At 40.3% G+C, this 25,671-nt stretch overlaps 2 protein-coding genes across 2 annotated transcripts; both read left to right on the top strand.

Annotated features, from left to right (window-relative positions):
* The first annotated feature begins 1,016 nt into the window (after window positions 1-1,016).
* On the top strand, window positions 1,017-13,539 carry LOC308133001 (lysosomal-associated transmembrane protein 4B-like). The gene is made up of 7 exons (XM_080500243.1): window positions 1,017-1,132; window positions 2,611-2,722; window positions 4,790-4,863; window positions 5,398-5,520; window positions 5,616-5,714; window positions 7,998-8,093; window positions 12,610-13,539. The coding sequence occupies exons 1-7, from the start codon at window positions 1,022-1,024 to the stop codon at window positions 12,688-12,690; spliced, it is 696 nt and encodes a 231-aa protein (XP_080356369.1). The 5' UTR covers window positions 1,017-1,021; the 3' UTR covers window positions 12,691-13,539.
* Window positions 13,540-17,858: 4,319 nt separating this feature from the next.
* Window positions 17,859-25,354, top strand: LOC308133930 (matrilin-2-like; the record flags this gene model as incomplete). Its single annotated transcript, XM_080501489.1, has 10 exons — window positions 17,859-17,985; window positions 18,079-18,651; window positions 18,735-18,857; window positions 19,026-19,148; window positions 19,771-19,893; window positions 20,004-20,126; window positions 23,253-23,663; window positions 23,761-23,913; window positions 24,273-24,365; window positions 25,219-25,354. The coding sequence occupies 10 exons, from the start codon at window positions 17,859-17,861 to the stop codon at window positions 25,272-25,274; spliced, it is 1,905 nt and encodes a 634-aa protein (XP_080357615.1). The 3' UTR covers window positions 25,275-25,354.
* Between the last annotated feature and the right edge of the window lie 317 nt (window positions 25,355-25,671).

The raw sequence follows: 25,671 nt of genomic DNA, 5'->3' as shown, positions 1-25,671 counted from the left end.
GGTATATGTCACATTACTGACAGAATGCAATTTTTAAGCGTATGACAAGAGAAACGCACTATAAATGGAGCACTACCTGTAATTGTCAAACTGTAAATACAAATAAGCTTGTTTTAGGTTCACATAGAGGTACTTCATGTAAAAAAATGTATAAATCAAATGGAAAAACTGTCACATTAGCTTATGTATGCTACTGATAAGCTAAAGATGCATGACACATGTCCTGTCCTGGTGATACAGTATAATGACAAGGGGCATAATGCCTTTAAAGAAAACACTATCAGTAGCATAGATTTATAGCTCTCTATATGAATTAAAATAAATAGCATAGAATTATGAGGGAAAAGTGTTTGAAGTTACAGCATCAAGTTCACCTTTGCATTTTTCAACATCTTGAAAGCCATCATTGCATTTGTTCAAAAATATGGACTAAATCAACTTGAAATGCTACACGACTCTCTCTCTCTCTCTCGGTCACCGAAATTCCATAATGCAGACAAGCCGTGTAATTTGGAGATTAAAGTATTTGATTTAAGCTGCGTCCTACAAGTTTCTAGAAATACCAGGTTACATCATGGGATTTAATCCTCACATGCTCACTGTTTATCATCTGCAGGCTCATTACATGCGTACTTCTAAGGGCCAGTCAAGTTAGAGAAGGTGTAACCGGAAACACCAAGGTTTGTTTACAACGTAAATGTAAACCGCCACAAAAAGAAGTGCGGTTTTGTAATTATTTTGAAACTCCACTGCATGGAGTTTTAAAATATGCACAAAACCGCGTCACTTTCTAGTTATTACTTTGCATTTATTTATATATATTTAAGTAAATTATCCTGGATTTCCTTTATTGTGAAACCGGAAGTCGCGCTACGACGCAGCGTTTAACGGGGGATTATCTCCGCCGTCATTCCGCGTTGGGGACCGACGCTCGGCGGACGTTTGTGAAGCGGAGCGGAGAGGGGAGAGGAGGCTTTCCTCGGCTTTCTTTTCCCGCAACACCCACGCAACACGTCTCGGGATGCTGGCGGACAAGACGATGGTGTCCCCCTGGGACCGCTGGTACTCCACCAGCTGCTGCCTGTGCTGTCACGTCCGCACGGGGACCATCATCCTGGGGGTCTGGTACATGGTGAGCACCGCCTCTCTGTCACTCAGCCACCGCGGCAGAGACGCACTTTGTTTACCTCCATCCAGCAGCAATTCTCACGTCAAATATCAGGATTTGAGTATCTTAATATCTGTGTCAAATGAGACAAATGTGATCTAAACTGGGCCAAACCAGTGAAAAGATAACAATCTATGATTATTGTTTTAGAAATATACATGGAAATGTAATTAAATACCTTTACACAATAAAAGATTATTTAAATAAAAAAACATTTTTAACGAGAAATTAATGACATTTCTGGATTATTCCAATTTACATGATGTATCCGGGTGCAAAACACAGTGATATGAACTAAAACGACAACAAATTATTACTTTTTCTTTAAAGTTCAGTTTTCTTTAATATTTTTACACTTTCCAATGTCATCTTTCTTGATGTATGTAATACATACATATAATCTTTTATATCTTATTTTCTTTTATCTTTTAAATTAGAACTGTGAGTCTTGATCAAATTCAGTCATTGTGAGAACCACACACATTTCATCTTCACTCTCAGTGAGCCAAATTGTGACGTAGCACCTCTACCACAATATCAAAATGATGGTGAATAGTTTTATGAAATATGTAGATTTCAAATTGCTGTTATACAGTAATTGAAGAGTATTTACATTTAAAAAATTATAATATTTTCATATTTTTAAACTGTCTGAAGGGTTGTCAGTTATGTCTCCTTTAAGATGTTTAAAAAAAAAAAATCCTTCAATGTGATCATTAAATGTTCTGTTCCCCCTCTTTTGTGCCATTAGATCAATGTGTGGTATATGTGAGGACTGTACTGTTTAATTTATCATCATCATGATAGCAGCATTTGCAATAATATACATATGAGACTGACTGAACTGCCATAAATGATATGTTTCCACGCACTGTGCATGTCAACACATTCAGTGACAACAACGTCATTATCACATATCTAATATCGTGCACCTCGACTATAAAGTGTAGCTGAATCACCAGTTCACTCATTGCACCAGCCAGGCTGAAGGTGTTGGAAAGTGTTGCCAGAAAACCAGACCGCACATGTGGAAAAATCCCCTCCCCGGCTCCCTATGAATAAATTAGCAGCGGGCCTCTTCAGGTTGCCGGGTTTTGTGTCAGGCTGCCCATTGACTGTGGAGAATTTTCCATTACATTCAACCGATCAATTGGGATGTATGAGTCATCTGCATAATGAGCTGCAGCAGCCAGACCTAAACAAAGAAGGAGCACAGAGCTTGGACGGGTGATCACAGAGCCACACGATTTCCGGCATAGGGTTCACCTCTCACAGTAAACATTCAACCACCTAACGAGTATACGACTGCAGGTTTGTGTTGGATCCCTCCTACGTCACACCTAACGAGTTGGGATTCCAAATGTTTCCACCTGTCGTTGTTGCCGCCCGCCTGTGTGTCCATATTGTTGCCTTCATCTGTCCATATGTCCTCTGTCCCTAAGCTCATCAATGCCGTGGTGTTGCTCATCCTGCTCACAGCGCTCAGCGATCCTGAGCAGTACCACCTGACCAGCGCTGAGTTGGCTAATGACCTGGATGTCATGGATGACGCCAGTAAGTAGTCCAAACGGCCTCTGCTTTACACTAAATGCTCCTATAAGTAGCCTCACAGTGGAAAAAAGAAACCCCACACCGGCTTAGGCAGAGTCGCTCTATGAGATCTCTGTGTCCACCTGCATGTAACCACGTCTTTTCTGGTTTGCATCCTCGAGAAAAAGCCACAGTTGTGCTGAGATGTCTGTGCTCTGCCTGCAAACTGTGACGGATGACTCAAACCCTGGCCGGGCGCGGCCAGGTTGTCACCCGCTTTACAAAAAAAGATTAATTGTGCTGTTAAAGGGACCTCACACGCTCGTCTGGACGACAGTCGCAATAAATCAAACAGCCAAAGCCACAGACCGCTGTCCATCTGTGCGGAGCATTTTAAAAAGCCTTCTTAACCCACCGGTGTGTTGCTGGAACAGTCTGCCTGCAGGTGGCCCACAGCACACAGTGCACACAGTGCTGGTAGACTCTGAGTGGGAACATTGTTCTACTTCTAGAGGATTAGTGTGTCCTGTGATCTGCCGGTGCAGGTGGGACCGGCTGTTCGCCGCCACTACTACTACTCTAACGCATGCACAGGAACTGGTTTGGTTTACTGAGTTACTTCATTTAGGGTTTTTGATTTCAGGTTATTATTGAGTTATTTCAGTCTATAATAAATATACAAGATATTACAAAATCACAGGACTTGAAAATACAATCCAAAGGCAGACATGCAATGAAAGTATGATCACAGTAATGCACAGAGTACAATGAGAAGTGTTCTGTTATATTATGTATCGTTTCGGGCTTATATACACACTCTTCTTTTTTCCATATATTTCAGTAGGTTTATATACATTTGACTATATATTTACTGTATATATAATTATGTGCATGCCAAATGAGACGAGATTGATTGTAATCTCACATTTTTAGTGTTCATTGTGAAACTGGAGCTTTAATCAACTTGTATCAAGACCTAAATTATATGCACATGTCAACATTTATAAATTGTTCTACTTAGTGTCAGACACAGTCGCAGCCCTACATTTTACATTTCATCCTTTTATTGGGATTTTAACTATATATCTCCACTTTATTGTTTCTTTAAAACTGTTCTAAGTTAATAAAAATTAACAAATACATCCGCTGTCCAATAATGTAGTTTTGTTTATACTCAGTTTTACACTTTCTAATACATTTTCCTGCTAAATATTTAATATTTAGTTGTGTTAATACAATCTGAACTTTAAAGAATAATAAAGGTATTGAGAATGATAATGTCTAAATGTTGAATTCCATTTCCAAATACTTAAAGAGTTGCCTATGAAGGGGTTAAAAGCACAAGTATTCTGACTCAAATTATTATTTTTTCTTTCAGAAGAAAGAAAGATAAAATAGGTTGTTGTCATTTTAGTGTTTCCAGTGAACAGGCTCTTAAAACTCACCTATTTAGTTTCTCCCCATTAGTTAGTAAAAGTTAAATAACACAGTTGTAACAGGTGAATGTTGTATTAATATTTCCTTCAAGGCAGCTTTTGTAATTTGACACCAGTGTCTTTGTCTCTTGCGGCTACTGCTTTACTCAAACATGGTCAAAGCGACAGCAAGTGAATCCACCGTTTCACCGTAATTCTTCTGCTTCTCTTCAGATAAAGCAACAAATTTCCTTTGAAAACCAAAATGAGTCTTGTCCAGTGAATCACTGCTGCAAAACACTGTTGTCCATCAGAACAGATGCGACTGTGACATTTTAGTGGGTTGCAGGACAGAAAAGTGCTCCTCAGTGAAAATAACTTTTTTTTTGCCACGTATATTTTAGGATTTCTGGTCCTTATGTAACAGAATGATTCTTTCTGTTCAGTGGAGGTGATGTGAGGTCAGGCAAACATGAGGCGAACCACCGAGCAGATGTTGCATCTCGCTCTCTCTCTCTTTATTTATTTTTTTTGCTCATGATGTTGTCTTCCTCATATCAGCAGGACGCCGCGATGAAAACATTTTTGGAAATGTAATTTGGAGCTGAATGCGTCTCAACCAAGGTGACCCCACGACACAACTGTGTTTGTAACTGTGCCGCTGGTTGTGTTCCAGACATGTGCATCGCCTCAGCCATCTCCCTGCTGATGATCCTCATCTGTGGGATGGCAACGTATGGTGCATACAAGGTAAACTCAGTGCTCCTCTCTCGTCTTTAGGAGTAAGAATATGTATTTACTTTTAGTTTTAACATGCAATATGTGATAATGTTGGCCAGTATTGTGATTGTCACATGACTTACTATAAATAAAACACTTCAGTATTTAATGTCAATACCTGTCTGCTTTATGATTTGTATTCGGGTTTTTTTTTTCTAGAAATTTTGATGCTTTTGTCACCATGTTTGAAGTAATATTGAAATAGTGAAAAGAAGTTTGATCTGTACAGTCAGTACCATCCATGGCTGACATGAAGCCATTGATGCACAGTGCATGGAAGCACAATTTATTGCAGTTCAGTCACTCTTGTGCGAAATGTTTTTTTCACATGTTGATATTGAAAGAACTAAAGCAGATGGTTTGGCCATGCCGCTTCTCTTGCTACAATGCGAGATTTATATTTACAGTTGTAGAAAACATCGGAAGGGCCAACAGCTCATATTCGTCAATGTAAAACAATGTAGTATTCCTCTATAACTCTGTTCCGGATGTCTTTGTTTCTAGCTGCGTGCTGCGTGGATCATTCCATTCTTCTGCTACCAAATATTTGACTTTGCCCTCAACACGCTGGTGGCGGTGAGCATCGTGGTTTACCCAAACACCATACAGGATTACCTGCAGCAACTGGTAAGAAACCTCCAGCGTTCGTCCTCAGCTGTCTGATGAGTCGCGCTCCTGGAGCCTCACGTCAACCATCTGCTCTTGTCCCGCCTGCCGTGCAGCCGGAGAACTTCCCCTACAAAGAGGAGGTCGCTGCTCTCAGCAACGTGTGCTTGGTCTTCATCGTGCTGCTCTTCATCAGCTGTATTCTGGGCTTCAAGGTATTCCTCGGCTGGCGTATTTTAGGCAGCGCTGACAGTTTTGTGTGATCCAAAAGTCTTACGTTTTGCAGCACATCATCAATAAAATGTGACCTTGTGAGACAGACGTATACAATTATTTTTATCGAACCTTTAGAAATTGACCCAAAGTTGAACTCCAGTTCGCATCCAGCTTCTCTAAGTCATGTCAATCTAAATAGAAAGTAAAAAATAAGCTCTTAAAGATTATAGTTTTTGTTGGTTCAAAACCTGAAAAGTATTGACTATTTCTGGGCAATGAAAGTGAAAAGGTTGTCTGTTGAAATTACTTTTATAAGCCCATTTTGATCTAACTTATACACTTTAACTTCATATTGCAGGTAATACTAACAATTAGCATTTAACTCCAAATGATTTAAACGCATCATCAGCTTCCCACAATTATGACATATTGGAATCACTTTCATATTGTGTTTGTAGTTAAGACTGTTACGACTGATAATCTGAACCTACCAGTTGTTATATTTGCTCTTGATAATATGTTTTTGAACTGACATGAAGAAGACCTGTGCAGACTGGGAAGCCCAGGCAGAAGACAGGACCTGTGTTTTTGTCAACACGCTGCCTGATGATGTAATTTGCTCTGCAGAATCGACACGATTATGACTCTTGTCAGTAGGATTTGCATTACTGTGGAGGGATTGCTGTTGCACACAATGACTTTCTGCATATCGCTGTGGAGGCTGTTAAAGTCACCAAGCTGTCGGGGCATCACCGTGGCCTTTAATTAGGTTATTATGGAGCCGGAGAGCTCAGTCGGGCTTTGGTTCCCGCTCGCCGATGGATGTAGCAGATGGTATTGTGTTTGGCCGAGGAGCTCCAGTAGCAAGCCGCCTGCTGAGCGCCAGATGATTTCTGGATGACAGGGAACAACAGGAACTTGTTTTTTCTTGCTACTATAAAGTGACGTACAACTGTCAGACAGAACCTGCAAATAATTTGAAACCAACAGGAACGACGGTTTCTGTGAATGACGATATTACCGGGTTTTTTTTTATGCACTGCGAGGGGTGCTGTTTGAATTAGCACAATGCCATCTGTATCTGCCTGTGCGCAGAAAGTACGCTCGCACCACAGCTTCTCAGGGGACAAAATGACCCACTTATATTTTGGAACACCTTGATACATAAATTTGCATCAAAATGAGCAAAAAGCAAGTTTTCCTGAAATTGCAGTAGTGTTGAAAAACCCTGACGGTTTCAAACTGGAACAAACTTAGGACTGTGGAAGCTTTTGAAGCTGTATGTGCTGCAGTCAAAGTGGTTCTTCATCCTGAATACCATAATCAGCATAACGCTAACATGCTAGAGTAGCTACCATTTACAAATACTTACATTGCTGTCATCAAGTGACATCATGTTGAATCATTACTAAATCCTCATCTGTATTTTTTGTTGCCAAAGGTTTCGTCTTTTAAAAGAGAAAATTCTCACTTTTTATTATCATGTATTAATCATGATATAACAGTCATATACCTTGCCATTTTGCATGAGAAATGTGTTTTGGTTATTGGTATTTCATATGGATGAAATTCATTGAGCGTTTGCTCTTGTCATTACAACAAACTATTTAGAAGTTTTACGTAACAAATACTTAGAATTGAGTACATTAGTACAAATGTTTTGCACAAATGTTTCTGTCTTTGTTATTATTTGTATTTGGGGATTCTGCAGTTAATGTTCGCATGGTTAGCGCAGAGTTAACTACAACTCAAACCGATGACTGATGGATTTTAATGGAATCTTGCAAGTAAATGACGAATGAAGACGGTCGTCAAAATTGGTGCAGCTGCTCTTAAAATGGATCTGAATGTATAAAATGTTATATCATGTTATTCTCATAACTGTGTTTCATCTGTTCAAAGCCATTTGTATAAATTTAGGGCACGATATAGGCTCATCTTGATATCCACATTAGAAAAATACATATTGCAAAAGGCTGCTTGTACGATCGGTTTCAAAACTCTGTGTGTTCATGCTGTGCATGCCAATATGTCTGTCCAATCCCATCAAGCGCCACTGCATTGATTGTATTGGGAAATGGATCGTGTTTAATTTCATTATCTGAGCATTGACTCGGGTTATAGAAGCCTAAAGCATAAACGGTTATCTGGGTAAAATTGGTCCCCCCCCAAAAAAGAAAGCACTATTATTTGAAACACAATGACATCAACATTGTATATCTGAGTTTACCAGATGTTTAATCAGTCCAGGCCTCTAACTTTTTTTCCCTCCTCTCTTTCAGGCGTACCTGATAGCGTGTGTGTGGAACTGCTACAGATATGTGTGTAGCCGTGGATCTTCTGAAATCCTCCTCTACGTCACAACCAACGATACGACTGTAAGTCCCTCAGAATAACTGCAGTGTACATCCCACTGATGATCCTAGTTTTTAAATCAACCCTAACATATCTTTTTCAAGCAAACAGTGTTTGTTGGGGAACATTTTTAGCTGAAAATGACTTAAGATTATTTTCAGGAGCACAGGCGAAGAAAGAAACAATAGTCACTGGAGATGACTGCTTCTTTTTCTGTCCGACCACATATATGAATGTTATTCACACTTCCCAATGAGGTGCTGTAAGCGGCCACCTGAGAGCTCGCACAACTAATTTAAACATTCCTTATGTGCAACATACAGCTGCACAAACACTTGAGTGAGCGTTACCTGTCAGGGAAAGATTCCTGAAACATTTGACAAGCACGTGATTTACAATTCTGCAGATGTTAATGACATTTCTGAAACAATAAGAATCAGCTGTAATCCTGAGCATGTGTGCAATATTAAGTATATATGCAATATAAATTCTTTACACATATACTGTTTCCACATGCAACATCCATTAAGCCATGCTTCATCATGTCGTCACCATCATCCAACTCAAAACAATATCAAGTCTTGATTTGCTTCTCTCTTCCGTGTCCAAAAACAACAAAGCTTTTGGAGGAAGGATGTCCTCGCGTAATCCAGACCACTCGTCACGTTTTACAGTCTGCGTAGGTTTCCTCTGCCCGGGCCCATCTGGCGGCTGTAAAGTCATCATGTTGAGAGGAGGAGGGGAGCACAAAGCGATCTGTCGTAGCGGCGAGCTTTACAGTAGCATGGATGGGTGAACAGTGCCGAGCAGGAAGACGGGGCTCCGTGCTGGACAAGACATTAGAAGGACGGCGGCGGCTCGGCTCTGGTAGAATGAGTGGGCCCTGTCTGGGTGTCAGTGGGCCTCCTGCTGGTGTCGTGTTGCCCGGGCCTGTTACCTGCTGCCCACACACCTATTAAAGCCACTTTGACTTTGACAGGAAGCAGAATAAAAAATGAGGCTACATAAACCGCAATAGCCAGTTTTCACAGAACGCGCTCCATCTGATATTTGACCTTTTGAGTACGTTGGCTTTCACAGGTATTGAGATGAATCTCTCCTCTCAGTCTATATTTCAAAACTCCTCCGAGTGTAATATTCTACACAATTTGAAACTTCACACGTGGTTTTATGTGATTTTTTTTGGCTGGGGGGTTGTTATGAAGAGTACGCAGTCGCAGACTCCTGATGTGTAAAACACCTGAGCTGTAAAGAGAGGAGCAGCTCCCTGACACCACACAGACAAGCAGCAGCCTAAAGCCTTTTATTTCTGTGTCAGTCTCACCTCTGCAGATATGTTATTTCCATTAACGTCAACCGCATTATATTCTATTCGCGCTCAACAGACCGCTGGCAGGTCTTTGCTGTAGTTGCACTGATGTTTTCCACATGAGCTGAACAGGCAGGACAAATATTCACACCTACACAATCAGGGGCTTTACTTGGCATTGGAGGAGCAATACATCAAAGTTATAAAAAAAAATGTACATAAATGATGAAAGCTCCAGCCCTTCATATACATTGTGTACACTTTGCCCCATACACATGAATTGGTCCTGTCAACTCTTCAGTCATTTGTAGACGAAGCTTTGAAAAGGTTTTAAGCCTCAACTCTGATTTGCACGACAAAAGAGAAAGTTACAGAGGTTTTGTACTAAAAATACTTTGTTATATTTGATTTCTAAGTTGTTGATTTCAGTCAGTCAGAGGCAAATGACCGGCGTTGAGGAGGCAATCATCCATGGAGGGTTTTCCAGTCGGCACTCAGACAGAAGGAGAGTATTCTTGAAGTAGGAGCAGAGCTATTTACAGGACTGCCCGGAGCGTCTCAGTAGCTCATTGTTTCAATCATGGCACGCAGGTCAGACATGTGGTGTTGTTGTATATGAAATCAATCCAACCGTTGAAGGAGCGTCGTCGCCGTTTGACGTGTTGTTAAAAGCAGACCCAGGCTGAGTGTCGACTCACCGTCGTTCTGCCGTCACGCGGACTTTTGTCATGAAAAGAAAGCCTGCACAAAGCTCAGAGCCTCACATTTGACTAAAAACAACTATGAATGGATTTTTCACAGCTTTTTTGAGTATAAAGTAAGAAACAAGACTAAGCAGAGACGTTCCCCCGAACCAGACTGTGACATCTGCATTGCAACCAGTCATTAACCAAAGTGAGGGTTGACCAGGAGAAGGTGAAGAATCTGCTCTCTGCAGCTCTCAGACTGAAACAGGTTTTGTTGTCATACAACAAAATACTGTGCATTTTATTCATTATCAGTGCTTTTCCGCACAGTAGCATCTTATCTTTCAAAACACACCCACGTTTGATAGCCTTATGAATTAAACATATCCCAAATTTGACTACTTTATATGAATTTCTGCTGCTCGGTTGACCCTTTTCTACTTTGTATGAGCTGCCTGTGTGTTCTCAGCTTCTAATCCTACCACAACAATACTACATGCACAGCAAACACATATATGTATGCAAAATGTTCATCATGCTTTTATTTGACATTCCCAAATTGGACAGCTTTGTACACTTTTTCTTGACCAGCATACATCTTATAACTTTTATTTCATTCATTGTCATACCTTAGAGGTTAAAGGTATATGTTCAAAAGATAGTTCTTTTAAAAATGCCTTATTTCAGAAATTATTTCAGAAATTAAATTTGAAATGTAAATGTTTGAAGCACTAATATTCAAAGCAAGTTGTTTTCACTTTCAAAGAAATATATTGATGGTTATGTTCCAAAGTTACGTTGAAGAGTTGTTCTATAAATTCTATAATATTGGTTAGAAAAGCATCCTAATTACATGAAGCTGGTACTTTGTGGTAATTAAAAGAACTTAACGTGTTAACACTGTGATGGTGAGCATGTTCAGCGTGCCGTGAAAATATCAGTGTGGTTCAGTGGACGGCGATAATGAAGTGTTGTTTCTGTTTACATGAGGGTCAACTAGTGAGCTGAGTAAATCTAAACAACTTATTTGAACATGGTGACGTATTATCTCCTTCATTGGTTCTGGTGTTTTCAGTGTTGTTATATGTGCAGGATTACAGGAAAACAAGATAAGGGAAGAAATACTTGGGATGTGTTTGCATTTGTATTTGTGTTGCAGTTCCCTGTTTGAGACCCAAAAATCACATTCTAGTTTGGGTCACTTCTGCTCTCACTGCATCCCATTCAATATTCAAAATGCAAAACAAAGGCATGATGGACATTTTGCACATTAATGTGAGTGTGCACAATGCTGTGCATGTAGTATTGTTGCGGTAGGATTATTAGCAGCTGAGAACACACAGGCAGCTCATACAAAGTAGAAAAGGGTCAATAGAGCAGCAGAAATTCCTCCATTGCACTCACCATCACCAAAGACCTGCTGCAGGAAGCCGGAGGCTCAGACTCCTGTCTCGTCCTGTGTACGATTTATTGACATGTTTTGGTCCGTGCTCTCTTCAGATTTTAGTTGAACTACACTTGTGTGGGTTGTGAAACAGTCCCTCTCCCTTTATTTGCTTTGCATCAGGTTTTAGGAGGACCGTACTGACAAAGCAGGTGTAACATAGTTCATTATAATTGGAGCCGATCCAACAAATGTTATCACGCATTCAATTTTGGAGCAGATCTACAGATTAATGTACACTCTTAACAATTACATAAGTGGCCCTTTGGTCTAATGCTAAATGCTGCAATCTTAAAATCCAAATAGGTGGTTGTAGTGAAGTTTTAAAACTGAATGTACAACAAAGATGATGACAGGTCATATTTCATGTCTGAAACGATCTACCACTGTTGTAACATATCTTCTTTTTTAGACTGAAGCTTCATTTAATAATAACTTGATAATAATAATACAATGAGTTCCCATTACACTAACATCGCAGCAGTCATAATGTGTGATGTAGAATAGTTCTCATTTTCATTTATTTTTGTACCAATTTATCCTCAATATTTTCAAGAAAGGAAAATAATGCAGGGAAAATGCATATCCCTGAACCCCCGATTCTTCCTGCTGTTGCCCCTCGTTGAAGCTTTTTCGTGCATCACAGAGAATCTCTGCTGCACACTTTGAGAACCGTCATACCACCATACGTCAATCGTATCCAGTGTTCCAATTGATGGTTGAGGTCTTGGAGGTCTAGCTGATCTGTTTAGGCTCAGTTATATCCAGCTTTAGATACACCTCCTGTTTGTCAGCTGGCTTTGCAGTACCACTAGTGACCATCGGGGGCAGTGTTAAGATTATAAGCCAATAATAAACAGCAGATGTTCTCGAACAGGTGTGAAACGTCCACTTTCTGGAACAACATCTAAATATTTTGTGTAGAGGGCAAGTTTGAGAGTCATTATATAACGTAACCACGGACGTGTTCATAAAAACAGCAGATAAAACACAATATTGGACTTTTTGTGTTACTTATTTAGAAATATTTCAAGTAAGTGGCAGATCAAGACTAATCAAAGCCTTGTCTACCCCCTCCCCCCTTCTTTCTGGATCTCCAGGTGCTGTTACCTCCGTATGACGACAGCGTCAGCGTCCCCCCGAAGCAGCCTCCTCCTCCGTACTCCACCGCCACCGCCTGAAGACCCCGCCGAGACCCCAGCAACATTAACGCACCACACTGCCTCTCCTGTGTTCCTGTGTACAGTATATTCATTGATATATTGTAGCTACATGCACACACACACACACACACACACACACACACACACACACACACACACACACACACACACACACACACACACACACACACACACACACACACACCACAGTGACCTCTCATCCTTCCCCGCTGATCGTTTTTCCCTGTAACCCTTCGTCTCGTCCGTCAGTTTTTTTCGGTAGGCCTCCAGAAATGATGTGCACTTTGATGCATTTGAGTCTGGCTGAACTAGCATATGAAAGCACTAGAAAGTTTGATGGCTAATTTTCTTTTCTTTCCTACTTTTCTTTAAGCTATGTGTGTGTGTGTGTTTGTAACAGTGGTTTGTGGGCTGTACCTTTGATAGAGATATTTATCTTAACGCACACATACAAAAGCGGCCGTGTGTTTCTTGTTCGTCTCGTCTCTGCTCGCGATCAGGGTCGGATTGCCTTCATTCATGACTTTCTCTTTGATGGGGTGCACACGTGAAGTCTCACCTTGACGGGAAGTTTCCCAAAGAAATGCATCTGCCTGTATCCCGACTTGATCCAAGAGCGACCTAGTGTATATCGAACATATCACCCTCTTTTACCGTTTAAAATTCAGATGTCGTCGTATTCTACAAGTCAGGAGCGTCGGACTGAAGCGTCCAAACCTTTGTGTGTTTCTACTGAAATGTCTTACATGATATTTATCTACCTTGATAGCTCTGATCTGGCATCAGTTTGCTCTTTCAAGTCATTTTGAGTGAGTTGCTCGCAGGAACCTGGAGCTCAATAAATATGGACCCTGTTTTTTCAATTAGGCCAAACGAGAGCGTCTCTGGTCTGTGTAAACACCAGTCTGCTCCTCCAGACGCAGACTGCGCCCCAAAATATCCTCCAAGGACACAAAATACAAACCCGAGGAACATCGTTGTATAGAAAAGAAAGATGTGACATTATTTGTCTATTAAAATCTGATTTCAATGACTGGTGCAGCTTTTTATTTTGGATGTTGACAATTGTATATGGACTCAGTATCAGGACATACATTATATTTGTTATTAATGTTTGATTACTTTCTCTTAGTTGTTTTACTCTTTTTGTACAAATGTATGCAAGTCATACTAAAACAAAGACAACTCTTTGGGTGATAGATCTGAAACCTTTCGGTTGATATTTGTATTTCATATATTGCCAAATTTTGTCATGACAGTATTTAATCAAAGGTTACTTTGTACCCATATTGAAGCTGTTAAATATAATTTACAGTTTTCTCAGTCCTTTTGTCATGGTTATAATGACCCATTTAAAAAAATTATGAAAAAAATATTTTAAAATGCTTCAGTTGGGTTTTTTCCTCAAAAAGATTATCACGAGTTAATTCCAACTAGTTTGGGGATGTTATCCTTGACTCTTTAATCCTCTGCAGCTCGATTATTTGATTTGTTTGATTAGTAGAGACAAATGAACTAAAACGCTGTGATGAAAGTGCTAAACAGCAGAGATGGAATGGGTACAACTGTTTAAACAGGTAAAAAAACAACTCAATAGAAACAAAATGATGAAACAGGAAAATTGAAATTGGAGTAAAGTCCTAAATTGCTTAAATGGGTAAAACAACTACAATCTTTAAAACTGCTAAATAGATAAAACAGAACAGACTTAAAAAGACTTCAGAGTTAAAAATGGTAAGAAAATCCTGATGAAGATGAGTTATCTTTACATTAAAGTTTAAAAACACCTTGTGGCTCAAGGTGGATTTTACTTTAATTTTAGTCTAATCTCATTTTCAGCTAACACAGTTTAATTCCTTTTCAAAAAGCTGAAATCATAAAATACCTTTTAATGACTAAATCACCAGTAAACTGGCCAGCTCTATTCCAATAGTGAGAATGGTCCCGGTTTTGTATATTTTGCTATTTTTGAAAATTATAAGTGGCAGGTGTGTCTCTGGAAACCATTAAACAACAGAATTAGAAGAAGAAAAAAAGACTGGATAAATGTGTTGATTGAGTGTCAGGCAGGCTTCTCTTATCACCAGGCTTTTCCATAAACTGCTGTTAACCCAAACACGACTTGTAAAATCACAATATGCCTCCTACACTGAAGTGATGAGCCATGAGACAGTTGTAAACTAAAACTACTCATCAAACTCATGTTGATAAAATGAGTTACTCCTCCAATATATACACACATTTAATATTTCTGGTCTTTTCCCTATTCAACTGTAATTGCAATGTGAAACTTCTAAAGGGCTTTCACCAGATCAGTTCAGGGGCTTTGGTTCCACTCATCTGGAATAAAAGTGAGTAAAGACAGCTGAATGTGACTGAAACACGTAGTTATTGTTTTAGCAGACCGAGCTGAACAAGAGGCGTCTCCAAAGCTGGAGTCAGAGGGGGAGTAAACAGAAACAGAGTGGATGGAGGAAGGGGCTGAGCAGAGCGGCAGCCAGCACAGATGCACACACACAGTCAGGATATATATGTGTGTTTACAGCCTGGAACTGCTACTCTGATTACTTTCTCTCAGAGCTCCCATCTCAACCAACTTCTGGGATTTCTTCATCAGTGAAAGTCCACAATTCTATCAACACGGTGAGTAAGATTTAGTGTTAATATCAGTTTTTTTTTTATTGCTTCCAGCAGGTTTTTTTGTGCATTTTGCTCAGTTTTTAGAAACCTAATATTCTTGAAGCCTTTTCAAAATCAAGGTAAGTGGAGGAATCACCATCAGTCACCTGTTTGGTTTGTACTTGGGATGCCACTGAGGAGACGTCTGAGGGTCTGGCACGTGCGTCATGAAAAGCCGTCAAAGCGAGGCGATGTGCAAAGCAGACATCAAGTCTCATAAAGCCCGTTCAGTACATCATGTATTTGTGTTTCATAGTAAACACTAAAACTCTGGCAAGAATTCAAGAGGACTGTCAGAGGAGTTTCTCTGTTGTGGAAAAAATACAATTACAGCCACAAATGCAATTCCATAAAGAGTGAAAATAAAAAAAATAGGTGAAAATGGAATAAAAAAATATATCTGATGTGCTATTTATTTTAGTTTTATTTTGACTGATATAACTTTCACAGATGAAGACGTTTTGGTAAATTAGAATATTTTAGACTACCAGAATGCACAGTGGCTCTCCGTTCATGTGTCAACATGATGGATGACTGATGAAGACAACACTGTCAGGTATGCAGTACAGAGACATCAAACAGATGAGTGATGGCGAGTTCAGAGGTTCCACGGCTCCATGTGTGACGCTTCATGAATACGTGACCCTGCAGGTCTCAGGTCAGCAGCTACCATATACAGATCTGCGTGGGACTGCTCATCTGCCTGAGCTGTGAACACACCATCTCGGTGTCGTCGTTCTTGTCAATCCCACCCACCCACTCATTGATCCTATACTGAAACTTGTTCTGTATGGCAATCGCCTCCTCATTCTGCCTCCCGATGAGGATTGTGTTGATCGTTTCCACTCTGATCACAGATCAGACGACCAGATAGCCCAGAACATGACAGGCTACAAACGGCTCCCCTGGGGACTGGAGAGGGAAACAGTCTGTGGGGCTTTTTCAGCCTCTCCTAAATCACATGAAGCCACCTATGAAGCCAAACATCCGAAAGCTCAGGCACAAAGAGTTGGTCCACTTCATTCGAAGGCAGAGGAGAGAACCGCACCCTCAAGTGCCTCAATACTTTGTTATATATCAACATTTATCAGCAGATTGAGCTGTTCAGACGGTGCTCCTCCTCATGGCTGTGTGAGAGTGAATTAGACCTATCGTCGCTAAAATGTGAAATCTGAAGCTGTGCAGGTCAAACATGCGGAAGGTGAAAGTTCTTCCTATTTATATCCCCAACCATCATTAACTTTAATGCAGAATGTCTCTTCTGACCCAGTGGCACAAGTGACTTTAGTCCTGAACACTTGGCTGGTTGTTTATCAGTTACAAAGATGGAAAATAAAAATATTGGATTAAAAAAAAATACCCAAAAGATTTCTGTGAAATGTCATCAAAGACAATGAAAAGCACTAAAAGAGCTGTGGAGACGCCGCATTGTTATTGTCCTGATTCGTGGGGTGGTATTGGGTGCTCTTTATCTGTATTATATTTCAGTCATTTTTCTAAGCTGCTTAGAATTCCCCCAAGTTTAGATCATACACAGAAATGTTTTGATAACTGTCTGCCTGACCTCATATTTGAAGAGATCTATATAATTTTAAAATATACAATGTTTAAAAACAAGGGGCCGCATGTTAAACATACTGAATTTGATGCATCCAGGACTGGATGGTCCTGCAGTCCTTGTAAAATCGTTCCAGGAAGGAACGATTTTACAAAGAACACACACTTTTATTTTTATTTACTTCTATGTTCCAATGACTTCAAACACAATAAAACTTTCCTCACAGTGAGGATATTACTGGTTTGATTACTTTCTCTTTCTGTGTGGAGTTTGATGTTCTCCCTGTTCGTGTGTGAGGGTTCTTTTAACAGTTTCCTTCTTCAGTCCAAAAACGTCCTGTTAAGGTTATTTATTGACTCTAATTTGCCTCTGGGTCTAACTGTGATTGAGTGTTTATTTGATTGTCTCCCTACTCACCCTGTGATGGACTGACAACTGCTTTTTCCAAATCAGTTGGAATCGTCTTAACCGCTGCAGGAGATGATTGGATGGTTACTAACAATTATCTGATTTTTACTTTATACTATATCCAATACCAGCTTAACCTTCACAACGTTGTCCCAAACAATTATCTTGCTGTATGTAAAATGGTTATTATGTTGTGAGATTATTCATGAATTTAGATATAAATAACTTGATGTTCTAAGTGGCAGCTCTCGTAGGGTGTTCTTGATACGGACTGTTGTAAACAACGCGTTGTGTTAGTCTGAGGGAAACCAAATGATAATCTGACAGAAGAGGTATAGGCGCCTGACTTTTTTTTTTCCTGATAAATAAATCATTTCGATTAGTTTGATAGGAAGACATTTTGGCTGATTGGTGCACGCTTCCATTCTTCCGTGGTTGGTGCTTCGCTTGCACTGCAAGTGTTTCTACTTTTTCATCGCTTGTTTTTGTGTCTCTGCTGCAGTTGTCATCTCTAACCAGAATGAGGTCCCTGGCCTTCGGCTTTTTCTGCCTGTTGTGCTGCGACGCAGTGCGGCTGGACAGACGCCGTCCCTCACCCATCACCGCCAGCAGGCAAAATGAGACAAGAGCCCAGACCAATGCAGCGGGTGAGTGATTCCCTCTGATAGAAGACTTTTCTAGAAGCTTTGCCAGTTTCCATCAATTCTAATCACTATACTTCTACCATGTCTTTATTACAGAGATCCCCTGTAAAGCCATCCCGCTGGACTTTGTCTTTGTCATCGACAGTTCCAGAAGCATCCGCACCAACGACTACGAGAAGGTCAAGACCTTCATCATCAACCTGCTGCAGTTCCTCGAGGTGGGCAGCGATGCCACGCGAGTCGGCCTGCTCCAGTACGGCAGCGAGATCCAGCCTGAGTTCTCCCTCAACACCTACATCACCAAGACTGAGGTGGTGCAGGCGGTGAGGAACATGGAGCACCTCGCCACGGGGACCATGACGGGTCTGGCCATCCAGTACACAATGGAGACGGAATTCACCGAGGAGAAGGGGGCCCGGCCTCTGGACATGCACATCCCACGAATTGCTATGATCGTGACGGACGGGAGACCGCAGGACACGGTGGAGGAGGTCGCGGCGCAGGCGAGGCAGTCTGGCATCCAGATCTTCGCTATCGGAGTGGGCAGGGTGGACATGAAGACCTTGAAATCCATCGGCAGCGAGCCACACTCCGAACACGTGCACCTGGTGGCGAACTTCAGCCAGATAGAAACGCTGATCTCCGTGTTCCAGTCCAAACTGTGCGGAGGTGACGTATCCCGTCTGCTTTCATCCCCACGATGTGTCCATTAAAAGCGTGTTCTTTAAACTTCCTGGTCGTTGGCGCTTCAGGTTCAGAGATGTGTGAGGTTGTGGATCATCAGTGCCAGCATATCTGTGTGAGCAGCCCTGCGTCATACAGGTGCAAGTGCAAGAAAGGATTCACACTGAACCCCGATGGCAAGACGTGTAAAGGTGAAATATATCTTTGGAACCACAGTCTTCTTTTTTCACATTTGTTCACAAGTAATCCGGGAGGTCACAGATAAAACCAAAAGCTTCACAACATTCTTTGCTCATGAGTTGGACATGTTCCCTTAAACTGTGGATGTTTCTTTTCCCCCCTCTGTGGCCCGTCTGTAGCTGAGGATACGTGTGCAGTGGTGGATCATGGGTGCCACCACATCTGTGTTAATCTGCCCGATGGCTATGAGTGTCGCTGCCGTCCAGGATATCAACTCACCATCGACAAGAAGAAATGCAACAGTAATGACGACGATAGTCTACTTCACCTGGAGCTATTCTCTTTTGTCGAAACTTTTCCATCACATCACATCTATGTGCTTGCTTATGATTTTCTTTACTGGTCTTCAATGGGTAGAATCATTCACCAGTCACATCTTTGAGGTGGATGTATCAAGTAAACTGGTACAGATCTGGTGCAGCAACAACACAATATTTTGCTCTATTTTAATGAGTCGCTTCAACAAATGAGAGTTATCTAGACCCATCTGAAGAGAGTAACGGGGATTGAGATCATGACACAAATTGTTTATTTAAATTTTTATGGACCTTCGGTTCAAATGAGAGCCAGAATCCCTCCTACCTCAGATCTGTCCACCCACTGCTGGAAAAACGTCCCCGTACGCTCCTCTGGTGAACATTAACCCAAAGTCAAGTGAGGGAGGTTTCCTGTAGGAAGCGTGTGCTTTTGCAATCATTCCAGCAGCTGCAGAAATGTTTCATCTTGTCAAAAACAAGGATGGCTGCTTGAACCGTCACGGCCCTGCACCTATTACGAAATAATATTTGCATGCTTTGTTGGGTGTTTATATTTTCTCACGATACAAGAAAAATGTGATTAGTATGTCTTCTTTCATGTCCTCAGGAATAGATTACTGTGACCTGGGGAACCATGGCTGTGAGCACGACTGTGTCAGCGTGCCAGAGTCCTACATCTGTAGGTGTATGAAGGGTTTCGTCCTCAATCTCGATGGCAAGACCTGCAGCAGTACGGGAATTTTGTTTTTTTTTAAACCTCTGTAACAACCCTAAAGTACAGGAAACAACTGCTGCACGTATAGCAGGAGTAACATCTCTGCTGTTTCTTTTTCAATGCAGGGATTGATCACTGTGCCGATGGCAGCCACGGCTGTGAGCAGGACTTCATGAACACAGAGGACTCCTGTGTGTGTAAATGCAGGCAAGGCTACACTCTCAGACCTGATGGGAAAACATGTAAAAGTAAGAATCCACTGCTTTTAATAGATCTTTTTTTTCCCACTGGTTTGAATATTTAAAGTCCACCTCCACTCTAATAAGCCTTGTTGCTCCGGCTGATTGTTTTAAATGTGTGTGCAGAGAGATTTATGTACAAGATTTGAAAGCAATTATTGTTCTTATTCTCAGTTCACTGACATTCAGATGTTAAGTGTTGAATTAAGACCTTCATTTGTGACATTGCTAAAAGATTAGGAGCTTCTCCTGGTCTGATTCCACTCGTGAGGAAGACCACCAGTCCGTGTAAACTGAACTTTACAATTTAGACAATTTAGGAAGAAAGAGATAATTTCACAAGTGAATTTTAGGTTGTTGTGCTCATTTAACACTTTTACATAAACAAAACAGTGATATTTACAGCATTTTAAACACTGATTACATTTATATATGATTTGTTTAATTCTGTGCTAATTTACATCAAGTTATGTCAAAAAGATGAGTAAAGTCATACCAATGACCTGGGGTGTATCTGCTTTTGCTTTTACTTGAAGCCGTGTAATACTTCAGGTTATTTACAAGCTTTGGTCCTCAAGATTAGAGTTATTTTTCTTGACAGTAGTTAATTTAACATCTGCCCCACAATGCCATTAGCGAGTGAGTCCACGATAATCATCATCAGAGTTCCTCTGTTCTCTGTTCGATCCAGACTATTCTGAAAAATCCAGCCCTGCACGTACAGTGGTTGAAGCTGGCTGACAAGAGGATTATAGTTAATTTTCAGGTTTATTTTGCCCTCTTTAAGTTCCCTGCTTCACCCCAGGATATGGAAACATAGCGCACATTGAAAATGATTCACAAGTACATTTTAGGCTCAATAATGCCCCAAGAAATGTTTATTTCCAATGAAAAATAAATAAAAATGTAAACTGCATTATTATTAACATATTATGCAACATAACATTTCCCATATTTTCAGCCTTTCTAAAACTATATTTTGGTTTTTGTTCCTGTTTGTACTGATAAACTGCCTCCTGTATTTCCTGAAGAAACTGATCACTGTGCCGACGGCAGCCACGGCTGTGAGCAGGAGTTCATGAACACAGAGGACTCCTGTGTGTGCAAATGCAGACAAAGTTACACTCTCAAACCTGACGGGAAAACATGTAAAAGTAAGTGCTCAATGTATCTTTCCCCCGTTCACTGGTTTAGCTGTTTCTGACACAGTTTCTTTTAGATGACGTAATATAAGTAATCTAAAACTGATTCAAACTGATTCAAACGGTGATGATTACATAATGAATGTATGTAAATGCTGAAAACATGCAGAACAGCTTTTTGTGCTTATGAGAAACCCTTTGAAGTGCAGCCATGAGATGATGATTCCTCTCCTTCAGAGACCGATCACTGTGCGGACGGGAAACACGGCTGTGAGCAGGAGTTCATGAACACAGAAGATTCATGTGTGTGTAAATGCAGAGAAGGATTCACTCTCAGGCCTGATGGGAAATCGTGTCAGAGTGAGTAACAAGCTGGTGAACTCATGGATATATTGTAAATACTCTGATTCGGTAGGTCATCCAGGGAAAAATAGTAGTAAAAGATGAGATATCAGATTTTTTTTTTTCTGGCTTAGTTTGGAGGCCTAGATTTTTTTCCCCCAGCACATCATAAACTGATGACATGTTGCCTGAATAAAATGGGAAAAAAACCCAAACAAAACAAAGCTCCCTTCATCAGGGTGTTTTCAAATATTCCTGTCATTGTTTTTGCCCTTGTTTCCGGTATTTGCCTCTTACATAATTTAGAATTTTCAGTTTTGAACCATCCATGAGGTCAACGTTAATCCTAATGCTCCCCCGCGATGGATTATCAGGATATTCTGTATTTATCACATTACATTCAGATCTGCAGACAGTTAATCAGGAGGGTATCTGTGACTGTTACTACCTATTTTGTGAAATACAAATTTATGATGTCGAAACATGTTTTATTGAATATAGGTTTTTAAATTACTTTTGAATAGAATTTGATACAAATCAGTGATGTTTCCAGTTTCATGAATAATGAACTCTACTACATTTTGTAATAACATGCTGACCAAGAAACTGATTACTAACACAAATACTGGCATTTCTGTGAGCATTCCTCCACAGTGACTGCGATGTGTTCACAGATGACTTTAAACTTTATCTCAAGAGTAATTTATATGAGCTGTTCTCTTCCTGCTTATTTTCATTCTCAGTAGTTCAAAATGAAGAGACGCCATGCAGAATTCAGTACGATAGCCATTAAGTGCATTTATTTCAGAGGACTTACAGTTGAAAATAGCAGATTTATTGCTGATAGATCAACTCAAAAGGACCTAGATAACTTTTGTGCACTAACATTTGACTTCCAAGTGACTGATGTAACTTAATAAGTGGATCAGCACACAGATAAAACATCTTACTAAGTTGAGTGTTGAAAGTGTTAAAGTAATGAAGCAACCGATAATGTAATAATGGCCAATAATGTAATCATTTTTACTAATTTACATGTAAAAAAAATAGGGAATAATGTAATGACATAGTGACAATAATTTCAGAGCTTATTATTCTATTTATTCCATTTTATTATTCCATTTTTAAGGCCTTAAAAAAGTCATTTGAAAATATAAAAACTACAGATAGTAATGTAATCATGATAGACAAATAAATAAGCATTTCTCAAAAACACAACTGTACTGTAGTTTTTGTGCAGTTGGCTCATCAATTTCATTGCAGATAAATACGATGCAAATCTCATTTATGGTTACAAATTAGTTTGACTACATTATTGGATTCATCGAATTTAACGTGGCAGGTATTTGTCATTATTACATTACTGGTTAATACAAACAAGCAACTAGTTCTGTTTCCAACAAAGTTAGTTTTTAAGTTTTTTTCTCCTTAAAGTACAAATTAGCTGTAACTTGCACAACACTGCTTCTCCCATAATAAACTCGTAGCAAGTTTGGATTAACGTCACAATGACAGTAAATGCAATTGTGAACGTCAGTGTACCAGCACCATTTACTCTCCCACATCTGTAGCTGTTTTCAGAGGTCAGTCTGTGCCAATCTAAAGATTCAAATAAGAACATTTGACACCAGTTTTTACTTGTTTCTACCAGAATCAGACTGCAGCGATGGAGTCATGGACCTGGTGTTTGTCATCGATGGCTCCAAGAGTCTTGGGCCGGTCAACTTTGAGAAGGTCAAGCAGTTTGTGAACGGCATCGTGGACTCGCTGGACATCTCCAAGGCGGGCACGCACGTGGGCCTGCTTCAGTACTCCACCAAGGTGCGCTCAGAGTTCACCTTGGGGAAATACACCACAGCACAGGACATCAAGCGGGCTGTGAACCGGATGCAGTACATGGGGAGAGGGTCCATGACCGGCTCGGCCCTGCGGCAGATGTTTGAGCTCAGCTTCACAGCTAAAGAAGGAGCGAGGCCAAAGACCCAGCGAGTCTGCATCGTCTTCACTGATGGAAGGTCACAGGATGATGTGTCTGAATGGGCCACCAAAGCAAAGAACTCTGGTATGAAATCATCATGCTTTGCACGGTTGTTGTGCAACAACCTCTCATTAAAGTGTCTCCTATAGTCTACTCTCAGTGACATATTTGTGTTTTGTAGGTATCACGATATATGCATTGGGTATTGGAAAAGCCATTGAACAGGAGCTGAGAGAAATAGCATCCGAGCCTGATGAAAAGCACCTGTATTATGCTGAGGACTTTGAGAAAATGGGAGAAATGACAAAGAAACTGAAGTCCAGGATATGCACAGGTAGGTTTTACAAGAACACCGAAGACATTTTGTGGATACAGATTATCATCATACCAGAGCTGCCAGGGAACCCGAAGCAGATTTGTGAAAATCGTCTTCTTTGCTGTAGCAGCGCATCACTGCCACCTGCTGCCATGATGAGCGCCGATACTATCAGACTCTGCTGTGCACCTTATCACAAAACTGATCAGCCTTTTCATCCCTGCAGCCATATGAATGCTTCTTGCCCATTCTCAGCAGGCTGGAGCAGGAAAATAAATCCCTGCAGGGAAAACTTAGAAGAGAAAAGATCTGCAGCAAATATGATGGATCCAAGAACATAAATAATTATTCTTCTTATCCGTTCTTTCCCCCCACAGACAAACCATCCAATGATGACATGTGTGAGTGTGAGAACGTGATACTGTTTCAGAACCAAGTCTCTGAGAAGCTGAAGAACCTGGTGCAGAATAATATCCTTTTTTTATGCTTTTCAACTGTTTTTTTTTCCACAAATTGTGCCTGGAAAGTCAAAATAACCTACAGGCATGTTTCATTAAGAAGATGTATAAAAACAACTTTTAACACATCATGATATGACACAGTATTTATTTATTTACACTTGTAAAGATTCTAGAAGAATTACATTGTGAACTACTATTATTTACAAATGAAACATAATTAAGTAACAGTGATTGAATTTACTGTTGTCATGCATTCAACACTTATACAGATGTGAAATACATGACATTGGTTTTATGTTCTTTAAATAGGTGAAATTTTAATTTAACAATAAGCTATCCCACAGAAAATGAGTTAAACAGAATATAATCCCAGTTCCATAAAAGTTCAGATGCTGTGCTGTGTGTAATTAAAAAACAGACTGCAATGATTTGTAATCTCACTCAGCACATTTCCTCAATAGAACATAAAGAACATATCAGGAAACTTTCTCTTTAACCGGTTAGTAAACATATAAGCTCATTTTGAATTTGATGGCTTTGAGGCTCATTAGATGTGCAATCCATTGCATTCGGTTCTAGTTTATATTTAAAACAGTGACCTACCCTTTTTTTTAATTGGGGTAATCTGCAATAGACCCACTTCCTCCAGGAGCTGCCATCAGGAGCAGACAACAGTGTCAGGAGCTGATAAACAACAGCGAGTGTCAGCCCATTGCTCTAAGTCAGGCTGAGGACAACGTGGCATGTTTAATCAGTTTACGAAACATTTGAACTTCATTTTAATCTTTGTTGACCTGACATATACACTCTTCAAGATTATTTCACATAATGTCAACAGTATTCTCTTCCTTAACCTGGCCACTCGAAGCTATGACAAAGAAGCTGGAGACTCTGGAGAATCAGCTGGTGCACAAGTGAAGGGCTGACCGGTTCATCACCCCTCTTACCTGAAGTGGAGCAGTCACAGGAGGCTCCGAACCCTGGCCAACAAACCATGCTGACACATATGCAAATACAATGCTTTCTACTGAAGATATTTATACACCTTACCAAACAGAACAATGTATTTTTTACTTGAAATGTTCTTTTTTTTTTGTATGTAATGCCATAGTCCTTTGTACAGAAGACTAATAAACATTTTATACTTCACCATTCTTTTTGTTGTGTCACTTGTGTATTTGTATAGCCTCACAGGTAATGTGTGTTGAAGCTCGTGTTTATGGAATATGCTTCTTCAGATATGCTATCCTACACATTACCACAGGGTGGTGAAAGTGTTTTTTTTTTTTTTTTTTTTTAAAGGAGCGCTTCCTAT

The sequence above is a fragment of the Blennius ocellaris genome, assembly GCF_963422515.1.
Source record: "Blennius ocellaris genome assembly, chromosome: 8".
NCBI classification, from domain to species: Eukaryota; Metazoa; Chordata; class Actinopteri; order Blenniiformes; family Blenniidae; genus Blennius; species Blennius ocellaris.
Note: the sequence above shows the minus strand (reverse complement) of the source record. Positions and strands in the feature narration are given on the sequence as shown.